This window comes from Stegostoma tigrinum, chromosome 4 (assembly GCF_030684315.1).
Source record: "Stegostoma tigrinum isolate sSteTig4 chromosome 4, sSteTig4.hap1, whole genome shotgun sequence".
In the NCBI taxonomy this organism is placed as follows: domain Eukaryota; kingdom Metazoa; phylum Chordata; class Chondrichthyes; order Orectolobiformes; family Stegostomatidae; genus Stegostoma; species Stegostoma tigrinum.
In genome coordinates, this window is record NC_081357.1 from 20,053,084 (window position 1) to 20,077,342 (window position 24,259).

General features: G+C 42.6%; 1 protein-coding gene across 5 annotated transcripts in view; it reads right to left on the reverse strand.

Moving 5' to 3' along the window:
* Positions 1-24,259, reverse strand: part of LOC125452241 (fibulin-7) — an 81,154-nt gene that overhangs the window by 25,594 nt on the left and 31,301 nt on the right. For 3 of the 5 annotated variants that reach the window (XM_048530415.2, XM_048530414.2, XM_048530413.2), the window contains 3 exons: positions 20,957-21,094; positions 15,759-15,897; positions 10,894-13,263 (listed from right to left, as the gene is read on the reverse strand). In XM_048530415.2, the coding sequence (XP_048386372.1) occupies positions 12,891-13,263; positions 15,759-15,897; positions 20,957-21,094 (650 nt within the window). In that variant the 3' untranslated portion in view covers positions 10,894-12,890. Of the gene's footprint in view, positions 1-4,018; positions 4,247-10,893; positions 13,264-15,758; positions 15,898-20,956; positions 21,095-24,259 lie in introns of those variants that run through there. The other 2 variants (XM_059645724.1, XM_059645725.1) reach the window with 2 other exon arrangements.

The window sequence follows — 24,259 nt, forward strand, 5'->3', positions numbered from 1 at the left end:
CCATTTAAATGCCCTTAAAGTTGGCGAGTCTACTATTGTTGCAGGCAGGGCATTCCACGTCCTTACTACTCTCTGAGAAAAGAACCTACCTCTGACATCTGTCCTATATCTGGCACCCCTCAATTTAAAGTTATGTCCCCTCGTGCTAGCCATCACCATCCGAAGTAAAAGGCTCTCACTGTCCACCCTATCTAATCCTTTGATCATCTTGTATGTCTCCGTTAAGTCACGTCTTAACCTTCTTCTAACGAAAACAGCCTCAAGTCCCTCAGCTTTTCCTCATAAGACCTTCCTTCCATACCAGACAAATCTCCAAGTAAATCCTGGTAAACCTTCTCTGCACCCTTTTCAATGCTGCCACATCCTTCCTATAATGTGGCGACCAGAACTGTAAGCAATACTCCAAGTGCGGCCGCACCAGAGTTTTGTACAGCTGTAACACGTACAGATAATGTAACTAAGTAAGTAAACTAAGTATCTTTACAAACCTCAGCTCGATACCTGGCCAGGAGCTGTGGGCAGTGGAATCTAAAGGGAAAAGGAGTGCCACCAATTTTGCTAGCTTGGGCTAGGCCAAATGCCAAAATGGGGTGTGCTAAAGGGGTTACCTTAGCTAAGGTTTAAAGCTTTGCCATATAGTATAGTCAGTCATTTCACAAACAAGGTAGATCAGCCATCAATTTGTTTTGTTTTGTGATTTAGAATGAAGCACAGTTAGGACATCTAAGTGAACTTCCTGCTTCTCTAATAGAAAGAAAGAACTTGCAGTTATTTAGTTCTTTTCACTGGGCACTCATGACATGTTATGAGCCATCAGCAAGTGCAGAATTTTATTCCATTACAATCAGAGCCTCATTTCACAGCATCTCCCTTACGCTACTATTTCCATCAAGCGAGGGGATCCAAATTCCTTCAATGAGAATCTAAGACAATATGCCAGGAACAGTACAAGACATTACTGAAACTGCAGTGCTACTTTGATGAAGGTCTCAATGTCAGGAGCAGTAATGCTTGCGGATGATTGTATAATGTCCAGCACCTATTTGTGACTCTGCAGATACTTCTGTACCTGCATGCAGCAAAACCTGACAATGTTCAAGCTTGTACTGATAAATGACAAGTAATATTCATGCCTGACAAGTCTCAAGCAATTACTACCTCCAACAAAAGAGAATCTGATAACTTCTCCTTGATATTAAGTGGGACTACCATGGCAACTCCATTAATAACATTCTAGGGATCATGAATCAGAAACTTAGCTGAGTGAGTTTCACACATATTGGAGCTACAGTTAAAGATTTGGAATGCTGTGGTAAACAGTTCAAAGGGTCCAGGCCCGAAACGTCAGCTTTCCTGCTCCTAAGATGCTGCTTGGCCTGCTGTGTTCATCCAGGTCCACACCGTGTTATCTCTCATCACCTGATTGTGCAAGTCTTTCTATTTACCACAAGGCACAACTCAAGAATGTGATGGAATACTTACAATTTGCCTGAATGTGTGCAGCTCTGATAACATTCAAAGACAAAGTAGCCCATTCCGCACCTTTAAACTCATTGGCCCACAACAGGAGCAGTGTGTACCATCAACAGGATCCTTCACTGCAACTCACCAAAGATCTTCAACTACTTTCTAAACATGTCATTCGGAAGGACAAGAACAGCAAATACATGGATACACTGTCACCAGCAAGTTCCCCTCCAACCCACTCACCATCCTGACCTGGAATTATATTGCTGATCCTTCACCATCAATGGGTAAAAATCCTGGAACTCCTAAAACGGGTATACCTTTGCCACATGAACTTTAAGAAGTAGATTAGAACTACTTCTAAGTTACACATTAGAATTAGCTTTTATTTCCACATATACTCACTCGCATAAGTACAGTGAAAACTTTACAAGCTGCCACTTATGGCACCATCTTAGGTACAAATGTACCTAGGCACAGAATGTACAAGGCAGAAAAAAATAGAAGGCAGGTTAAGAAGCTAAACAGTACAGTCCTTCTTACTAAAGTGTAGAAACACAAAGAAACACAGTTAGTATTTCAATATCACAGTTCATAAAGGCCTGGCCACGCTGGGCTCACACTCCTCACAAGAGCTTGACCTCTCCCTCACTGCCATCTTGGGGCTGCCTGTTCCCACTCTCACCACCTCAGGGCTGCCTATTTCCGCTCTCACTGTCTCGGGGCTGCCTGTTCCCACTCTCACCACCTCAGGGCTGCCTATTTCCGCTCTCACTGTCTCGGGGCTGCCTGTTCCCACTCTCACCGTCACAGGCTTCACCTGCTAAAAGCAGTTAAAGATGGACGATAAATCCTGGTGATAGAACCCATGGCTGAATAAACAAAATTCAGCCGATAAGAATATTCTGGTTTCTATCTGAATTGAAAACATTGTGTAAATCATTTGTACATTTGAAACTAATTGCACACAAAGGCAAAATTGCTCAATGTCTTGGATCTTTTTGACTACAGCAAATGGGCACCATCTCATACACACTAAAATATAGCCCTTTCTTAGGTGAGACAACTTTACAATCAGTCAGTATTGAGGGAACCATTAATAAGTTTCATGTGCATTTTAAAAACAGAGAACATTGTAACTGCTTTCTGCTTTTCCTAAGAAATTGAATGAAAGGTGACCATTGCACTGGAGCGATGATGTAATTGAAGAACTGAAACTTTTGCTGGCATAAATCTGATATCCTTACACTCACAAAACATGTTCAACTGTAGGTGCCAATGAATGGTTGCGCTTAGGCGACAGCAGCTGCAACAGTGTCATTCTGTATTTTAATCCTGTTAAATCCCCTTAAGGGAGCAATGCTTGGAGTTTGATTTTTAAGATTAGTGCAGTTTGTTACACTCTCCACATTCCTGAAGCATTCCATCATTTCCCAGCTAATTGTTCTTCATAAATCACCTTATTTTTTGAGTCAGACTCTCCAAAACTGTGATTTTGGAATAAAAATTAATTTAAAAAACCCAAGAAAATAAATTGCATCATTAAAAAAAAGGTGTATAACTAATTTCAGCAGTTTGAAGATAGAATCTGCACATTTCGACTGACTGTAACTTGTACCAAGTTTATTCCCATCACCAAACTCCCTGCTCGACCAGTGGATCAGTTTTGTTCAACGGCTAACCCTTGGGTTTTTGTGTCCGAGTATTTTGAGTTGCCAAGTCTGTTCCGAATATATCTCTTTCACCACAGTGGTTGTATCACATGGATAATGTCCTCAATAAAAGATGGAACTTCAGCTCAACAAGGACTGGGTCATGGTTGCTTCCCAACTTTCTCAGATGGTCCTTCTAGATTGAGAATAACTTGCCTCCACTCTGGCTGGATAGGTTCTGAAATATCTGATAAGTCCAACATAAGGGACTATGGACTCTCAAAGGTTTGGGTAGATGGGTTTCTTGGAGATTTGTGTGCTTCCTCTGACATCTTAACTACATTTCCAACTATTCCCGAAAAAAATTATTCAGTTTGGTACTTTCCTGAATAAGCTTTTTCCATTTTGGTCAGTCACATGTCAGAGTTTCCCATGAATTAATATATATATTTGATATCTTTGGGGCTGCCATGAGGACATCTCTAAAACATTTCTACTGTCCCTTGGAAGTCTTCTGTTATGACCAATTTTGAAGTAGAGCAGTTGCTTTCACTCCCTCCATCACTGACACCCAGTAACAGCAACAAGATGCACGGCAGAAATTCACCAAGGCTCCTTATAAAATCCCTTTCAAACTTACAGTCATTTCCAGCTTAAAGGACAAGGGCAGCAGATCCATGGGAACACAACCACCTACAAGCTCCCCTCCAAGATACTCACCATCCTCACTTGGAAATATATTACGGTTCCTTCATTTTGGCTATGTCAAGATTCTAGATATCCTTCCCTGACAGCATTGTGGGCTCTCTCCACACCAAATGGACTTCAACAGCTCAAGAAGGCAGCTCACCATCACCTTCTCAAGGGCATCTAATGACGGGCATTAAATGCTGGCCCACTCAGCAATGCTCATATCCCATGCCATGAATGAAAAAAGCTTATTTGCACTAGATGCAGTGTTGTTGTATACTATTTCTAGGCTGTTGCTGGATGGTCCAGTCAGTTTTATTCCTATTAAACAAAACATTGTGGTTTGATATAACTGAGTGGCTTGCTTAGCCGTTTCATAGGGCAGTTAAGAATCAGTCGCATTGCTGGGGCTCTGGGGTCAGAACATTTATATCCATCTGAAAAGCAAACAGAGCCTTGGTTTAATGTCACATTTGAAAAACATTATCCCCAACATTTTTAGTTTACCTTGGCCAATACAAACTCCTTTCTCTGAACTATTCTGATCAGGAAATCCTGGGTGACTTGAGATAGCTGTTAAATTACAACAATTGACAATAGTTTTCTTGTAAGTGGGAAGGAAGAAACTAGGGACTGTGTTACTGATTACTATAAAGTGGCTTCTGCATGAAGGAATTTGCATTAAGGGGAGAATGGATTCTGTTGTAATGATCCCTGTGCATGATAGGTCTGTCAATATCCTTTGTGACAATTGGCCATTTTGCCAAAGGACCAGTACGCATGCAACCATATCTTTTCAGGTGTCAATGTTCGCGGGGAAGGAGAGAAAAGATTGGAATACAAGGGGTGAGACAGCAACCAGAAGTGGATGAAAAGGTGATAGTCACAAGATTGGTTTAGATGACAGACATCCTTCGCTCATAAAATATTTGAATTAGACAGAGTAGGCCATTCAGTCCATTGAGCCTGCCCCACTATTCAAATAGTTTGTGACCGCTCTTATCTGAACTTCATATTCTCGCACTATCCCCACTCCTCTTGATGTCTTTAGTAAGTAGAAATCTATTGACCTCAATTTTATGGGTGGCTCAGTGGTTAGCACTGCAGCCTCACAGCGCCAGTGACCCTGGTTCAGCTCCATCCTTGGGTGACTGTCTGTGTGGAGTTTGCACATTCTCCCCATGTCTGCGTGGATTTCCTCTGGGTGTTCCGGTTTCCTCCCACAGTCCAAAGATGTGCACGCTAGGTGGATTGGTCATGCTAAATTGCCCATAGTGTTTGGGGATTTGTACATTAGGTGGGTTATTGGAGGATGGGTTTGGGCGGGTGCTGTGAGGGTCGGCGTGGACTTGTTGTGCCGAAGAGTAGGAATTCTGTAGGAATTCTATGATTCTATGAATGTACTCAGCCTCCACAGCCAATTTGGCAGAGAATTCCAAAGAAATTCTTCCTCACCTCAATACTTAATGACCTGAGATCTTCCCCTGGGCCTAGACTGCACACCTACACCCATCCCTTACTTTCCAGGTGGAGATACATCCTTCATGCATCTGCCTTGTCTGTTGTGTATGGTTTGCTTCAAGCCCAAAGTAGTATGGATTATGATATCTTCCTTTCTGATCTAAGGAGAAGAGCCTTTTGGAGAAGACAAAATGAAGTTTGTTGCATTACTGCAACTATTTACAGGTTACATGAATATGACCAAATTACTATGGAGATTACTAGGAGAACACTGGCCCCTGTGTCACTTATCTTTTTGTGACACACGACCCCATAACATCATAAGACAAGGTGATGGTTACGACATTCAATCATATAATATTGCCTTTAGACACTTTCATATAGCACTGCTGAACATCGATAATAATTTTGTCTACTTCAAGAGCTCACTTCTCATCCTTCTGAACTCTCGTGAATATAAACCCATTCTCCTCAATCTCTCCTCATTGGACAATCCCAAGAATCAACCAGGTGAACCTTTGTTCCACTCCCTTTAGGAAAAGTATATCCTTTCTTCGGCAAGGTGGCCCATACTGTACACAGCAGTCCAGGTGAGGTCTCACCAAGGCTCCGCACAATTTCTGCAAGACTTTTTTAACCTTACATTCAAATCCTCTTGCAATAAAGGCCAACACACACTTTGTCCTCTTAATTTATTGTTTAACCTGCATATTAGCTTTCAGTGATTCCAGGTCCCTTTGGACATCCCAATCTCTAACCATTTTAAGAATACATATTATTTCAGTGTTTCTGCCCAAAGTTGATAACTTCACGGTTTAGTCTCATACTCCATATATCACGTTCATATATACTCCACCTACCACCCTTTGTGTGTATAAGCGCTTCCTTTCTTGAATGGTCTGTCTCTAACTCTCAGACTCTGCTCCTAGTTCTAGGATCCCCAGCCAGTGGAAATAGTTTATCTTTATCTACAGCATCTTTTCCGGTAAATATCTTGAAGACTTTAATCAGATCACATCTTCTAAATTCTAGAGAAAACAGGCCTAATTTGTACAAAGTCTCTTCATAACTTAACCACTGAAGTCCAGGAATCATTTCATTGCTCTAAGGTAGGAAGCAGAATATTTTGCCTCTATTTGTTAGTCTGTAAACAATATACCTCAAAAACTGAAGGGCATATTTACATGAAATGTCTTATGCAGATAGGGCCTGTTTCAGGGAGAAACTGATTCAATCCAGATTCTGAGACTGAAAAAATTGTTAATATTAGGGAAATAAGTTAAAGCTAACTTAAGAAAGAGAAACGCTGCAGCAGCTCAAAAATGCTCATCACTTAAAAGGGAATTGGATATGTATTTGAAAAGGAAGAACATGAAAAGACAAAATACAGGGAATTGTCATTGCAATAAACATCAGGAGTACTGTAGAACGTTTGAGCCAACATCATAAGGAAAAGGAGAAGAAAGACAGATTGAACTGTACCCAGTAGTGACTACATCTTCACTTGTACCCACTGTGGGAGATCATGCTGGTAATGGATTGGCCTGAGCAGACACCAGTAGCTAGTAATAAGTGAGTACGAGCTTTCTAAAATCTTTGCCCACGAAGAAATGCCAAGAGAAACACCTCTAGGAACAGTCATCCCTGGTGTAGATACCTGTGTTGTAAAACATATGTGGGTGAAATAGTGATTCTTGGAAAACTTAAAAAGTGAATCAGCTGTCCATTTTAAGATGTACCCAATTTTATTTCCCAATAATTTCAATAGATGTCAAAAACTAATTTTGCCCCTGTATTTTGACATCTGACAGCAGGTTTAAAATCATCTTTCAAAACTTAATACCTGCATAAAAGTGTCTGGAAGTATATTCCCTGAATGTAGCTGTGCAAGTGAAGCCTGCCCAAAGCACACTGACGTAGTCGCAAGGTATGTGAGGTAGCACTGTGAGTTGTCTTTTGTCTTGGATTCTGGCCAATATTATTTCATTTTTAATTCAGCTGTCCTGGAGTTGACAAATACAAGAATTACACAATTAATGTCTTGAAGTCATGATATCCAGCAATGTAGTGAATGGGACTGCAGTCCAAGGAATGTGTGCCCCTTTTATAACCTGTGCACTAGATCATATGTATCAGGAAAAACAAGTATCCCAATAGTGACCACTGGCAGCCTCCACTATCAACCTTGCTCCAGCCCAAAAAATGGCCACTACTCTCCGCTTCATATCACTCACAAAATTTTGTCTTTGCTTTGTTATTGTCCCTTTTATTATAATGACCATTCGCTTAGCTGACATGTCTGTAGTTGGGCACTGTCTCAAACATTGTTTGAAGGTCTATGAACACCAAATCAATAAATAGCCTTGCCCTCCTCAATCCTTTCTGTTAACCTCTTGCAGGCAACTTTTCGCAATCAAAAAATATTTCAAGTGGTTTGCAGGTAATTAAATATTTTGGATTTTTATCATTGTAGCCTGTCTTCCTTGCCTTTAAGAGAGTTTACCTTCAACGATTCCATGTGCTATATGCTTACAATGTTGTGACTCTGCCTGCTAGTAAGTCAGTTGTGGGGTTTTAAACTGCCACAGACACACAGAAGCCAGTTGCTATGTGATTAAACTTGTTTTACTGTTTCAAGTAAACAACCTGTAGTGATGAGTATTAAAACATTACCATTAATGTGATAGTCACTGTTGTAATGTAGGGAACAATGGATGGGATCTAATAGGGTTGTGAGCAACGTGGGCTGTGGCAAGTTTTTGTTGCAGAATTGAATGAGAAGCCCATCTTGATTCGGGGAGCATCTCACTTCATTGTCTATGCTTTTCACAAATGGCGTGGCAAGTTTTTCACTAGTCAGAAGCAATTTGTCAATGATGGGGCATAATGGTTTGTTAAATGCCTTCTTGATGGCCCAATTTGCCTTATTAGTATTCAGCTTTCTAACTTAACAAACACTCCATGGAAACCAGGCCAGGTTCCTGGCAGCCTCAGCTCACTGTACTTGTCGAACGATCCCCACGTTGGACACCACCATCTCAGGGCATACTCCATGGGCACTGGCCCTACCTACCCCACATTTACAGATATCGGCATCGAACATGTGCCAACCTCCAATAGCTCTCAATGCACATCTCCAATGCACTTACAGGATAATCTAAGCTTCAATGCTTCACCCCAGGTTGCATTGGCAACACAATGAAATGCTCAGGGATAGATACACACAGTTCAGGGATTGAACCAGGCTGTATCTCTGAGATCTTTGCTTTCTGTCTTCGCACTCACTGTGTCTGAGCCTACCTGCTCTGGGCACCTTTGCCTTGCATTGTGTTTTTGTGCTTTCTCTACCACTCCCACCCCTCAGCCAGAGAGATGAGGCTCATACTACATACTAATTCAAAGGAATTCAATCTTTTGCTCAAGGGATCCAGTCACAGTGAGTCAAGGGTAATCTCCAATATCAGTCCAGGGGCCTGGAACAGTCAGTCACCTACTTGGGAAGATCAGAATTAGGATGTTGTCCATGTAAGAGATAATGAGGTGAATATCAGGCAGCCCATCTTGAGACTTTCTGCCCTACTGAGGGCTGCTTTCCTCCTGGAATGAGATGGAGGCTGGCATGAAGGAAGATGAAAGTGGGTGGCACTTTTGCTGCAGGTTGGGTAGATGCCCTGAGTGAATGAATAGGCAGCACAGGGGAGTTGCGGGGTTAGCATTGTTGAGGGTTGGAACGGCTAGCAAGGGAAGATGCTGCGGACAATAATGAGTGGCTGAGCATGAAGCATGGTGGGAGGTTAGTACAGTAGCAGAGGTAGAGAGAGTGTGGGGTATTGGAGAGAAGATGGTGGCACTTGCCCTGGCAGAGTGAAGGTGGACATTGATCCGGGCATTGCTCCAGACCACTGATGGCTTTAACCCAGATGATGACCACTTTGGATCATTGTCTGATATAGTGCCTTGCATTGCTGGTTCTGGGGCAAGAGAAAGTCTCACCATTGCACTATCCCATTCATGAGGATCTCCAGGTCCCTGCCTGCAAAGCAGGCCACTGACTGGCACTGGTCTTCACCCTGTCTGCCATATCTGCAGCAAATGTCAAGAACTGTGGGGGCAGCTCATGCTTTCCCAGGCGCCCAACAGGCTTTTAAAGATGGTACCAACACCAGGGCTGCAGGTCAATTCATCGGCATCCACTGAGGGGTGAGTAGTTATGGAAAGGACACAAGATAAGATGGGAATCAGACACAAGGAACACCGTTGAGGTGGGACAGGGAGTTAATGAAGCAAATTCGGTATAGCACAACGAGAAAACCCACTTGGCCTTGCAGCAGAAATCCCTCCAAAAAATGCAATGCAACTCAGACTTAGTAAAAGCAAGATAGGGATTTAGCCCAAAACATTCACTTTGTACAGAGCAAAGCCCCACATACAGGGAAAGGCCTTTGTTAATAACTGAACAAAGATTGCACATCCCACAATGCAGCGATCAGCATCTAGTTTTATACTCTCGGGTAGGACTCGAACGCATACTCTGTACCACAGTTGATAACATGATCATAATTGTAGGGGTAATAAATGGATTTTTGATGCAGTGTTATTCTGCACAATTGAAGTAGATTTCTGGAGAAAATTACTGCCACCTTTGACTCAAATTTAAGCCAAAACATTGGGCCGGGATCTTAAAGTGGTCTTTCCCCTCTGCCACTGCCTAAACTGGAGCAAGCGATGCCAACAGTCAGGACTTCAAGGATATTTGCTCCCTTTCATGACTCACTGTGAGAACTCTGGTCAATGGTATGGAAGCTTTGGTGAAAAAAAACATTGACAGTTGCTTCATTGTTCTGTGTGTAGACCAACCTATTGTAAATCTCCTTTCCTGTGATATTAAGGGTTGCCATCTCTAGTAAGATATATTCCTGAAGCTAATCAAAGAAGCTGACGAGAGTTATGGCACAAAAACAGGCCGATCAGTCCATCATGTCTGCACTAGCTGATCACACGACTTGTATTGTACTAATTGGCAGAAAGGAAACAAAGAGTAGGAATTAATTAATCCTTTTCAAATTAGCAGGCAGTAACTAGTGGGGTACCACAGGGATCAATGCTGGGTCCCAGCTATTCACAATATATTTAATGATCTGGATGCGGGAACAAAATGTAACATCTCCAAGTTTGCAGATGACACCAAGTTGGGGGCGGGGAGAGTGAACTGTGACAGGATGCCAAGACCTTTCAGCGTGATCTCGACAGGTTGGGTGAGTGGCCAAATCAATGGCAGTAGAATTTGGTTAAATGTGAGATTATTCACTTCAGAAGCGAAAACAAGAAGGTATATTCCTACCTGAATGACTGTAAATTGGGAGAGGAGAGTGTGCAGCAGGACCTGGGTGTCTTTGTGCACCAGTTCCTGAAGGTAAGCATCTAGGTGCAGCAGACAGTAAAGAAGGCAAATGGTATGCTGGCCTTCATTGCGAGAGGTTTTGAGTACAGGAGCAGGGATGTGTTGCTGCAGCTGTACAGGGCCTTGGTGAGACCACACCTGGAATACTGTGTGTAATTTGGGTCTCCTTTTCTGAGGAATGATGCTGTTGCTCTCAAGGGAGTGCAGCGAATGTTTACCAGGCTGATTCCAGGGATGGTGGGACTGACGGATAAGGAGAGATTGACTAGGTTGGGATTGTTTTTGCTGGAGTTCAGATGAATGATGGAGGATTTCATACAGACTTATAAAATTCTAACATGACTGGACAGGGTAGATGCAAGGAGGAAGTTCCTGATGGTGGCTGTGGGTCACAGTACAAGAATTCAGGGAAGAACATTTAGGACAAAGATGAGAGAGCTTTTCTTCACCCAAAGAGTGGTGAGCCTGTGGAATTCATGACCACAGTAGGTGATGCCAAAACATTGATGGTATTCAAGAGGCAACTAGATATAGCACTTGGGCGAATGGGATCAAAGGTTACAGGGTGAAAACAAGATTAGGCTTTTGAGTTGGATGATCACCAGTGATCATGAAGAATGGTGGAGCAGGCTCGAAGGGCTGAATGGCCTCCTCCTGCTCCTATCTTCTTTGTTTCTATGTTTCCCAGTTCCAAATGCCCTGTCTCACCATACTCCTAGTACGCTTGCCCTCAGTATATTCAATTTTCTCAATGGCAAGAAAACGGATTCCTCATCACTCAATACAATGATCCTTGCCTCCCATATTTTTCCAATGAACAATAGAAGTGTGTGATAATATGAAAAAAAACAATTTTACTTAATGCATTTTCTCCTGGCCAGCCTGATGCAATCCTGTTGATTAATCGTTCGCTGCTGGCGACACAGTTCTGGACAGGAGGGAAATCGAGGTTCACATCATTTGCTATTTGATGCTGTTTTCCCCTCTTGGCATAGTGCCTTCACTGATCTCCTAGGGATTATCCTATCAATTATCATATCAATGGCCAATTTTCCAACAATGTTCACCAATCCCCAGTCTCTGTACTTTATATTAAAGAGGTGACTGCAGCGACACAAAGAGAAAAAAATCATCTGCAACCGAAAGTGTGTAATTTGCAACCATCAGCACGACACCGAGTGCAGTGTGAAATATTTTTATTGGAACAATCAGTAAAACAATGCCTGGAATAAAGAATTTCCACAAGAAACCATCTTAGAACTTCCAGTGCACTTCTATAAACCCAATGATAACATTTCCCAGGCGTCTGCTCCTGAAGACATGGCAAAAATAAACTAACAGCATCGGATCATGTATGTTGTTATACTGTTCCAACAAATTCAGGCAATTTCATGATGGTCAATGGGTCAATTTTCTATGGGCATCAAGGCAAAGAACACACTTTGTTAGGAAGTCATGATGATATTTCTCATTGTACCTCACTGCTTTTACTATGTGCCTGATGTAGAGTAAACACTGCATTGTGTTATAGAGTACTCAATAATACATTAACTTGTTTGTACCAGACAGCCCAACATTAATGAGAATTCAATTTATCGGTGCTGTCTATGAGGGATAGGAGTAAACATTGAAACTAGAAGCAGGTGTATCCATTTTGACCCTTCCAGCCTGCTCCATCATTCAATATGATTATGGCTGATCCTCTATCTCAATGTCATATTCCCACTTAAATATTGAGTAAATAGGAGGCTAGGATTTGGTTTTCTTCAGTGATTGGTTGTTGCAAATAATGTCGAGTCTGATGTCCCCATTTCCTTTCAGGAAATATTCTAATTAATTGATGGAGATTGCACGGGAGATATGACTTTTAACAGTGAATAGGAAACAGGAGATGTAGTGTAAAATGGGGAAAAATCAGAGATTATGACAAACAAGCATTGGCAAATGGTATGGCAAACAGGGACAGCTACACAAATACCAAAAGATTTGGGCTATGTACAATGACAGGGTTCAGTAGAGTCTCAAAGACTCCAGCTGAGCCTAACGCAACTGTGAATATACAATTGAAGAGTAACTGACAATGTAACATGTTCTGATCATTATATTGTGGCATTTGGACTCAGATACTGTAGCTTTCTCTGATCCATAATCTCCCATAATAAAAGTCACAATTCAAACAAATCCCGTGAGCTGAAAATTCGGGGTCCCTGAGTATTTTCTCAAAATCCATTGGCTGAAATGAAAAGTGTGACCTTTGACACATGCTTGGACTGGAAAGTGCGGTCACGGTATTCGGACATGTCCACATCCACTTCTACAGTGCAGGGGCCTTTCAAAGGCTGAACAAGTATGAGCTCACCAGTTTGTCTATCAGATCGCTGGACTACAAACTGCCCTTGGTTGTTCTTTCCTATGATGCCGAAACGCAGATTGTCGGGCCCAGGCCTTCCAGGAGCAGCTGCTGTAGCCATACGGAACAGGGTGACTGGAGTTTTCAGTTTTGAGGGTAATGACAGATAATGGAAGGAGATGGTCTTTGCCGCATGATGGCAGGATTTGCTATTCATAGGGCACGGGTGACGTTCACACTGACTAGAAACAAGAAAAGCAAAAGACATACTGCAGCAACATTTTTTCAAGAAAAATGGAATTATAGAAACAAGCCACTTTGCTTTGCTGTTCTACACCAATATTTACAGTGAATATCAGCCTTCTTCTAAGCTACTTTGTCTCACCTTATTAGCACAATTCCCAATTTCTTTCTCGTCATGTGTGTCTATCTAGCTTCCACCTAAATGTATTTATGGTATAAGTACTGATGAAAGTATTATTCTTGTCTTACTTTTTAAAATAAGGCTGTGATAATCCTGAATCCGTAATTACACATATCTCTCTCCTGGGTTTGCCAACTTCTGCTGCCATGAGGGCAGTGCTTTTTTCACTTTCATTCATGTGGGTGTCACTGTCTAGGCAACCATTTATTGCCTATCCCTGATTACACAAAGAGCACTTGACAGTCAACCACATTGCTGAGGGTCTAGAATCACAGGGTAAAGACAGAAATTTCCTTCCCTAAAGGACATGTGCGAACCAGATGAGGATTTCCAACTATCAAAAGTAGGTTCATGGCCCTTGTTAGGTTCTTGATTCATTAAATCTGCCATGGTGAGATGTGAACCCTGGTTCTCTGGATTAATAGGTCTAGCAGCAATCACTTTCCCCAATACAGACTGGTGAATTGAAGTCTGATGATTTGAACAGAAGTGAAGGTTTGGACAAATTGTTAAATTGGATTCATAAAATTTGTCAAAAAGATGATTTGTTGACTGCTTAAGAGGTGTGGTTAATTTTTTACAAATTTAGAACCATTCTTTTTCTGAGTACATAATAGAATTCAGATCACTATGGAAGACTACAGAAAGTTCATTTGGATAGTCCCCACTTTGTGCTGGCATTTAAGTACAGGACAGTGCCATAGACAAATTAAGCGAGTGGCCTTAAGCTTGGCAGATGGAATATAATGTGAGCAAAGTATGAAATGTGCACTTTGGCAGGAGGAATAGAGAGGCTAAATATGACTTAAATGGAGAAAGAATGCAAAAAGCTACAACACCAAGAGATTTGGGAAACATCATGCATAAAATCATAAAAAGTTAGTATACCTGTTCAGCAGGTAATGGGGGGGAAGGCAAATGTAATGTTGGTCTTTGTTTCAAAGGGATTCAAGTATAATAATAGGGAGGTCAGGATAAAACTATATAAAGCACTAGTCAGACCTTAGCTGGAATATTGTGAACATTTTTTTGTCTCCTTACCTAAGGGAAGACATGCTGCTGTTGGAGGGAGTCCAGAGAAGGTTCACTAGGCTTATAATTGGGATATCTATGAGGAGAGGTTGAGTAGGTTTGATTTGTAATCATTGGAGTTTAGAAGAATGAGAGGCAACCTTACTGAAATGCACAAGATTATTAAATGCCTTGACAAGGACAGGCATAGAAAGGATATTTCCCTCATGGGAAAGTCTGGGATCAGAGGGCATAATCTCAGAATAAGGGATTATCTATTTATGACAGAGATGAAGAGGAATTTCTTTTCTCAGAGGGTAATAAATCTGTGGAATTCTGAGTTAGTTCTGAAGGACAGTCATAATGGTCAATATGTGACCACTGATCCCAAAGGATAACTGTCAAAAGTGGGTACTAAAGTCAGCCTATCACATAGGTATATATGCACAGAAAATATGTCCCCTGATGGGACTTAAGGTTAAAATGATGCTAGCGGCACAAACATAAACCGGGTGGGGGGGGGGGGGCAAGCCAAGAGTAGATTCACTGACAGCAAGAAAAAGCAATTTTGAAAATATTCTTGGTTTTTCAGCAACACATGCTTTGGAATGTAGGTCAATTGATACTAAAGCTGCAGTTTCTGCAGGGAGATCAGCTGAAGAGGGAACTGTTTCTTCCTCCTCTAAAAGAGGGACCAAACACAATGGGGATGCACTGGAAGTTACATACATGTGTATTTAGCCTAAGTGATGAGACTAGATTTTGTTACTCTTCAAAAATATTTTTTCTTTACAAATTCCTTCGGGTGCTCTGATCTCCTCCCACAGTCGAATGATGTGCAGTTTAGGTACATTACTGCGCTTAAATTGTCAAAACAGGAGTATCAGACATCCTGCTCATGCTGAGAGCTGGCTCTGAGGGAGCTGGATCAATGTACATAAAGGGTGGCTTGGTGACAGGATACCAGCCTCTGTGGAGTTATTTCAAAAATATATACTACTTTGTTAATAGAGTTAAAATTATGCCTGTTCCTCTTTTTTTGTTTGTATTTTAACTGTGGTGTAAGATTAAAGTGTGTTTTGCTTAAATTGAATCGCATCTGGAATGCAGCAACTTACACTTGCCTTTAAATAAGATGAAAGTTAGGGTCGAGACTTATTTCTTGACATGTTTTGAGACGGTTTGATCCAAACCAACTTGAATTGTCGGAGGTGAATAGTGGATGCACCTGGATCTTAAAGCCACAATGTTCTGAAACTTAGACATGTCTAAATATGTGAATTCATGTGTGGTTTGACTTACAAGGGTGATGTTTTGACATAGCTGATATTCCCACGTGGCTCCGGGCACTGTGGGTTAACACATTGAAATCCTCCTCCTGTGTTGATACAAGTCTCTCCTGCTGTGCAGTTGTGTTGCAATGTTGCACACTCGTCTACATCTGGAAGAAAACCGACCAGAAGTAAAGCATGAGGAAATGTTTTAAACAGCCTTTGAACTTTTAGAAACAGTGCAACCAAACTCTGAATTGCTGTAATAATTCTACTTAATGAACCTGTTCAACTAACACAATTTAATTTCATGAAATTCATTAATATCTCTCTCTTTTGCCAATGTTTCATCCTCTCTCTTCATGTGACGCATGTATGGATTTCCTACCTTGGCAGTCTTTGGCTATACTGGATATTGATTAGGCTACTTTTGGAACACAGCGTGCAGTTCTGTTCTCCCTGCTATAGGAGGTGAAATTTGAAAGGTTTCAGAAAATATTTACAAGGATGTTGTTAGGGTTGGAGGTTTGAGCTATGGGGAAAGGCTGAATAGGCTGGGGCTATTTTCCCCTAAATGTCGGTTGCTCAGGGGTGACCTTAACACAGAAGATAACAGCACAGTACAGGCCCTTTGGCCCTCGATGTTGTGCCAACCTGTCATACCGATCTCAAGCCCATCTAACCTACACTATTCCATGTACGTCCATATGATTATCCAATGACGACTTAAATGTACCTAAAGTTGGCGAATCTACTACCGTTTCAAGCAAAGCGTTCCATTCCCTTACTACTCTCTGAGTAAAGAAACTACCTCTGACATCTCTCCTATATCTTTCACCACTCAATTTAAAGCTATGCCCCCTCGTGATTGCCGTCACCATCCTAGGAAAAAGGCTCTCCCTATCCACCCTATCTAACCCTCTGATTATTTTATATGTTTCAATTAAGTCACCTCTCAACCTTCTTCTCTCTAATGAAAACAGCCTCAAGTCCCTCAGCCTTTCCTCATAAGACCTTCCCTCCATACAAGGCAACATCCTAGTAAATCTCCTCTGCACCCTTTCCAAAGCTTCCACATCCTTCTTACAATGCGGTGACCAGTACTGTACACAATACTCCAAGTGCGGCTGCAACAGAGTTTTGTACAGCTTCACCATAACCTCTTGGTTCCGGAACTCGATCCCTCTATTAATAAAAGCTAAAACACTGTATGCCTTCTTAACAGCCCTGTCAACCTGGGTGGCAACTTTCAAGGATCTGTGTACGTGGACATCGAGATCTCTCTGCTCATCTACACTGCTAAGAATCTTACCAGTAGCCCTGTACTTTGCCTTCTGGTTACTCCTACCAAAGTGCATCACCTCACACTTGTCTGCATTAAACTCCATTTGCCACCTCTCAGCCCAGCTCTGCAGCTTATCTATGTCTCTCTGCAACCTACTGCATCCTTCGTCACTATCCACAACTCCACCGACCTTAGTGTCGTCTGCAAATTTACTAACCCATCCTTCTACGCCCTTATCCAGGTCATTTATAAAAATGACAAACAGCAGTGGACCCAACACCGACCCTTGCGGCACACCACTAGTAACTGGTCTCCAGGATGAACATTTCCCATCAACTACCACCCTCTGTCTTCTTTCAGCAAGCCAATTTCCGATCCAAACTGCTATATCTCCCACAATTCCATTCCTCCGCATTTTGTACAATAACCTATTGTGGGGAACCTTATCGAACGCCATGCTGAAATCCATATAGACCACATCAACCGGTTTACTCTCATCTACCTGTTTGGTCACCTTCTCAAAGAACTCAATAAGGTTTGTGAGGCACGACCTTCCCTTCACAAAACCGTGCTGACTATCCCTAATCAATTTATTCTTTTCTAGATGATTATAAATCCTATCCCTGATAACCTTTTCCAACACTTTACCAACAACTGAGGTAAGGCTCACTGGTCTATAATTACCAGGGTTGTCTCTACTCCCCTTCTTGAACAGGGGAACCACATTTGCTACCCTCCAGTCTTCTAGCACTATTCCTGTAGACAATGACGAGTTAAAGATCAATGCCAAAGGCTTGGCAATCTCCTCCCTGGCTTCCCAGAGGATCCGAGGATAAATCCCTTCCGGCCCAGGGGACTTATCTATCTTTACCCTTTGTAGGATTTTTAATACCTCTTCCTTGTGAACCTCAATCCCAACTAGTCTAGTAGCCTGTATCTCAGTATTCTCCTCGACAACATTGTCGTTTTCTAGAGAATACTGTTGAAAAATATTCATTTAGCACTTCCCCTATCTCATCTGACTCCACACACAACTTACCACTATTATCCTTGATTGGGCCTAATCTTACTTTCGTCATTCTTTTATTCTTTAAATACCTATAGAAAGCCTGAGGGTTTACCCTGATCTTATCCACCAACAACTTCTCATGTCTCCTCCTGGCTCTTCTGAGCTCTCTCTTTAGGTCTTTCCTGGCTACCTCGTAGCCCTCAAGTGCCCTAACTGAGCCTTCACATCTCATCCTAACATAAGCCTTCTTCTTCCTCTTGACCAGAGATTCCACCTCCTTCGTAAACCACGGCTCCCACACTCTACAGCTTCCTCCCTGCCTGACAGGTACATACTTATCTAGGACACACAGGAGCTTTTCCTTAAAAAGCTCCACATTTCTACTGTGCCCATCCCCTGCAGTTTCCTTCCCCATCCTATGCTCCCTAAATCTTGCCTAATCTCATCGTAATTGCCTTTCCCCCAGCTATAACTCTTGCCCAGTGGTATACACCTATCCCTTTCCATCACTAAAGTAAACATAACAGAATTATGATCGCTATCATCAAAGTGCTCACCTACTTCCAAATCTAACACCTGGCCAGGCTCATTACCCAGTACCAAATCTAATGTGGCTTCGCCCCTTGTTGGCCTATCTACATACTGTGTCAGGAAGCCCTCCTGCACATACTGGACAAAAACTGACCCATCTATAGTACTCGAACTATAGTGTTCCCAGTCAATATTTGGAAAGTTGAAGCCCCCATGACAACTACCCTGTCTCTCTCACTCCTATTGAGAATCATCTTTGCTATCCTTTCCCCTACATCTCTGGAACTATTCGGAGGCCTATAGAAAACTCCCAACAGGGTGACCTCTCCTTTCCTGTTTCTAACCTCAGCCCCTACTACCTCAGTTGACGAGTCCCCAAACATCCGTTCTGCAACTGTAATACTGTCCTTGACCAACAATGCCACACCTCCGCCCCTTTTACCTTCTTCTCTGTTCTTACTGAAACATCTAAATCCCGGAACCTGCAACAACCATTCCTGTCCCTGCTCTATCCATGTCTCCGAAATGGCCACAACATCGAAGTCCCAGGTAGTAACCCGTGCTGCAAGTTCACTCACCTTATTCCGGACGCTCCTGGCATTGAAGTAGACACACTTCAAACCAACTTCTTGCTTGCCGGTGCCATCTTGTTTCCCTGAAACTTTATTTCGGACCACCCTACTCTCAACCTTTTCTATAGTTGGACTACAATTTTGGTGCCCATCCCCCTGCTGAATTAGTTTAAACTCACCCGAATAGCCTTAGCAAATTCCCCCCCCAGGATATCGGTACCTTAGAGAGGTTTATAAAACCATGAGGGGCATGGATAAGGTAAATAGACAAGGCTTTTCTTCTCAGGGTGGGGAAGTCCAAAACTGGAGGATATAGGTTTAAGGTGAGACGGGAAAGATTTATAAGAGACCTAAGGGACAACATTTTCATGCAGAGGGTGGTGTGTGTATGGAATGAGCTGCCAGAGGAAGTGGTGGAGGCTGGTACAATTACAACATTTGAAAGGCATCTGGATGGGTACATGAATAGGAAGGCCAAATGCTGGCAAATGGGACTAGATTTTTTTCAGGATATCTGGTTAGCATGGGCGAGCTGGACCAAACAGTCTGTTTCCGTGCTGCACATTTCTATGAATCTATGGAGACCTCTTCCTGGCATTTGCCAATGTTTGTCTCTGAGTCAATTGGTAGGAAATGCCTAAGGGTTTTTAACTCTGTCGCTCTTGGGAAGTATCTTAAGCTCATTTGGCACTGTTGACTTTTATGTGCATTTTTCTTGTGGGCTCAATTCAAACCCCAAAACTCAGCATTACTGCCTAGTAGTGGGATCATGCTCATTTCACTTGGATTCTCATATATAATTAAAAATAAGGCACATATTTGAACCTATATATTCTATTTCCCAGATAGACATGAATGTTTGTAAAGCCAGTTAATATTTGACACTTGTTACTCGTGGATCTCCACTCCTTCATCAGTGCTGAATCTCTCAATCCAACAGCACAGTTGAGACATTGTCACCTTGTACATATTAGGAAGGAGACTCACCATTACCTTATCAAATACAAGTGCACATGGTCAGCAACACACAATTGTTCAACAATGGTTTAAGGTAGTGGAAGAATTACAAATGACGTCTTCAAACCAGACCATTAAGGTTATTCGTTAGGGTTAATTGGATGTGACAAACAGCAACTGAAACAAAGTGGAAAAGTACGTGGAAAACAGGCCTCATGCAAAAACAGCCCATTTTGACTGTGGGGTAACCACGTGGCACTAAATTGTCTGCGAGAAGTGTCCTGTTGGGCCGTCACACGGAGCCACCTGGAGATCTTTTTTCTGTACAAAGGAATGTCTGGAAAAGTGCTCCAAGTACCACAAACCGATGTCACAGTACGCAGCCTTCGATGCAGAATAGTACTCATATCAGGGACTTTGCCTGATTCAGTGGACGTCACCTCAGGCTAGGATTCAGTACTGTAAGAAGACAGTGAGACTTGTTGTCAACTTGATACATGTTATTGGCTATTGGACTTCACTTCGGACCAGGATTGGTGAAAGGTGCCAGAAACCAACCGTTGTAAAGCAGGCTCCCCGACAGGCAGAAAGGCATGAGATTTGTTGTTAATATGCATACACTGCTTTATATAAATTTAGAGCTATGAATATATTATTGCTTTATATAGATAATTACTGCTTAATATACATTTACCGCCAAACATATATATAAAATTACTGTATAATATATTTACTAATATCTACTTAATATATATATATTACTGTTAATAACTATGTTAATTTGAATCACTTAGCCCATAGAGTGTTTTGTTACATCCCAGTGAATCCACTATCGAAACTTAACAGTTAAAAGCTAGTGGGGGGATGCCGCTTACCAGAACAGCTCCTTCCGTCATTGAGAAGTTTGTACGCAGGAGGACAGGTACAGCGATAAGACCCAGGGATGTTAATGCAGTTGTACATGCAGAGTCTGGCAATCCCCTCCAGTTGGAAAACCTCACACTCATTCACATCTGCGTGTGGAAAAATTGATGCATTTCCCTTAAACAACTGTCCAGAGCACAATGGATACAGCCAGAGCACTCCTGTAGGACATGCCTTACAAAGTAAATTGGCAACTGGGGTAAGAACTTAGACAAATACTCCTCAGTGTACAGCCCTCAGGAAAATACCTCCTGCAGCACATGTGGTTTCTAACCTGAGTGGTTCTAGAGTCACACAAGTATCAGCCAGCACGGTTAACGCTGCTGCCTCACAACACCAGGATTGATTACACCCTTGGGTGACTGTATGTGTGGAGTTTGAACATTCTCCCTGTGTCTGCGTGAGTTTCTTTGGGTGCTCTGGTTTCCTCCCATAGTCAAAGATGTGCAGGCTAGGTGGACTGGCAATGCTAAATTGCTCATAGTGTCCAGAGACGTGCAGGATAAGTGGACTAGCCAACGGGAAATGCAGGGCTACAGGGATAGGGTGGGTCTTGGTGGGATGCTCTTCAGATCACTGATGTGGACTCGATGGGCCACTTCTACACTGTAGGGATTATATGATTCAAAGAGTGACACAGCACAGAAACAGCCATTTAGCACATTGCATCAAATCAGGTTCTTGAAAGAATTATTCTTTAGCTCCTTTTACCCGTTCTTTCTCCTTTTGTCATGCAAATGAGTCCCTTTGAGTATCTGGTCAATTCTCTTGAAAGCTGTTACTGAATCTGTTTTCCACCAACAATCCAGGCAATGCATTTGAAAATACAACAGAAATCTTTCAGATTTTTGGAAAACTTTTGATGCATTCTCTCGTGAGAGGTTATTGCACAATATCAAAGCACATGGAATCAGTGGGAATGTCCTGGAATGGATAGAGAATTGGTTGGCAGACAGGAAGCAGAAAGTAGGAGTGGATCATTTTCAATCCTCAAGGCAGTGACTAGTGGAGTACTACAGTGATCAATGCTGGGCTGCAGCTATTCACAACATAAATCAAGGCTCTGGATGAGGAAATTGAATGTAATGTGTTCAACTCTTCTGATAACACGAAGCTAGGTGAGAATGTGTGTGGTGGCGAAGTAGCTTCAAGGTGATTTAAACAGCTTGAGTGAGCAAGCTAATAGGTGGTAGACACAGTATGTTGCAGTTAAGGGTGAAGTTATCCACTTTGTTAGAGAAAAAAATACAGGAAGTCAGTGCATTGCTCAATTGGTGGAAGGTTGGGAAATGTTGATGTATAGAGCGACCTCAGAGGCACTGAAAGCAAACATACCTGATCAGCAGATAACAAGGTGTAGAGCTGAATGAACACAGCAGGCAAAGCAGCATCAGAGGAGCAAGAAAGCTGACGTTTCGGGCCTAGACCCTTCTTCAGAAATGGAGGAGGGTAAGGGGGTTCTGAAATAAATAGGGAGAGAGGGGGAGGCGGATAAAAGATGGATAGAAAAGAAGATAGATGGAGAGGAGACAGACAGTCAAAGAGGCAGGGATGGATCCAGTGAAGGTGAGTGTAGGTGGGGAGTTAGGGAGGGGATAGGTCAGTCCATGGAGGACGGACAGGTCAAGAGGGCGGGATGAGGTTAGTAGTTAGGAGCTGGGAGTGGGGCTTGAGGTGGGAGGAAGGACAGCGTAGGGACATAGGGTTGAGCTGGGCTAGTTTTGTCCCCGCCTCCCTAACCTGTCCCTCCTCCCACCTCAAGCCCCACCCCATCTCCTACCTACTAACCTCATCCCGCCCCCTTGACCTGTCAATCCTCTCTGGACTGACCTATCTCCTCCCTAACTTCCCACCTACACTCACCTCTATTGGCTCCATTCCCACCTCTTTGATCTGTCTGTCTCCTCTCCACCTATCTTCTCTTCTATCCATCTTTTATCTGCCTCCCCCTCTCTCCCTATTTATTTCAGAACCCCCTTCCCCTCCCCCATTTCTGAAGAAGGGTCTAGGCCCGAAATGTCAGCCTTCCTGCTCCTCTGATGCCGATTGGCCTGCTGCGTCATCCAGCTCTACATCTTGTTAGCTCAGATTCCTCAGCATCTGCAGTTCCTACTATCTCTCATACCAGATCAGCAGGTAGTCAGGAAAGCAAATGGTATATTGGCCTTATTTGCAATTTAGTACAGGGGTAAGGAAGTCTTACTTTTTTTCCTTTATTCGTTCACAGGATGAAGGTGTCGCTGGCTCGGCCAGCATGTATTGCCCATCCCTAATTGCCCTGTGAGCAGTTCAGAATCAACCACATTGCTTTGGGTCTGGAGTCACACGTAGGCCAGACCAGGTGAGGATGGCAATTTTCTTCCCTAAAGGGCACTAATGAAGCAGATTTTTCCGACAATCAGCAATGGATTCATGGTCATCTTTAGACTCTTAATTCCAGCTATTTATTGAATTCAAATTCCACCATATGCCATGGTGGGATTTAAACTGAGGTCCTCTGAAAAATCATCTGGGACTCTGGATTAACAGTCCAGCAATAATACCACTAGGCCATTGCCTTCCCTGGTACTGAACTGAAAACAAAAATTGCTGGAGATCACAGCAGGTCATGCAGCATCCCTGGAGATAAAGCAAGCTCACGTTTCAAGTCTAGATAACTCTTTATTGGATCTTACTGCAGCTGTACAGGATGTTGGTAAGATCACATCCAGAGAATTACATGTAGTTTTGATCTCCCAATTCTAAGAAAACTGATATTTTCCCTGCAGGGAATGCGGTGAAGGTTCACCAGAATGATTCTTGGGATGGCAGGTTGCTGTATGAGGGGAGATTGGCTCAGCTGGGCCTGTACTCACTGGTGTTTAGAAGGACAAGAAGGAATCTCATTGAGATGTATAAAATTCTCAAAGGGCTAGACTGACAGGATACAGGATTGATGTTTCTCCTGGCTAGGTGGAGGAGCTAGATCAGGGAATCACAGTTCTCAGGGATGCAGCAAACCATTTTGGATGGAGATAAGGAGAAATAGTATCACTCAGGTGATGGTGAACCAGATAATTCACTTCCACAGTAGGCCATGGTGGCCAAGAAAGATATAGATTTATTGAGGCTGGATTTTTAATGGAGTTATGGAGACAGAATGGGAAAATTGCACAAAGATGGAGGATCGACCATGATGATGCTGAATGGCAGTATGGGTTTGAGGGGAAGAATGGCCTACTTCTGATCCTTTTTCTATGTGTCTCTGTTTCTAA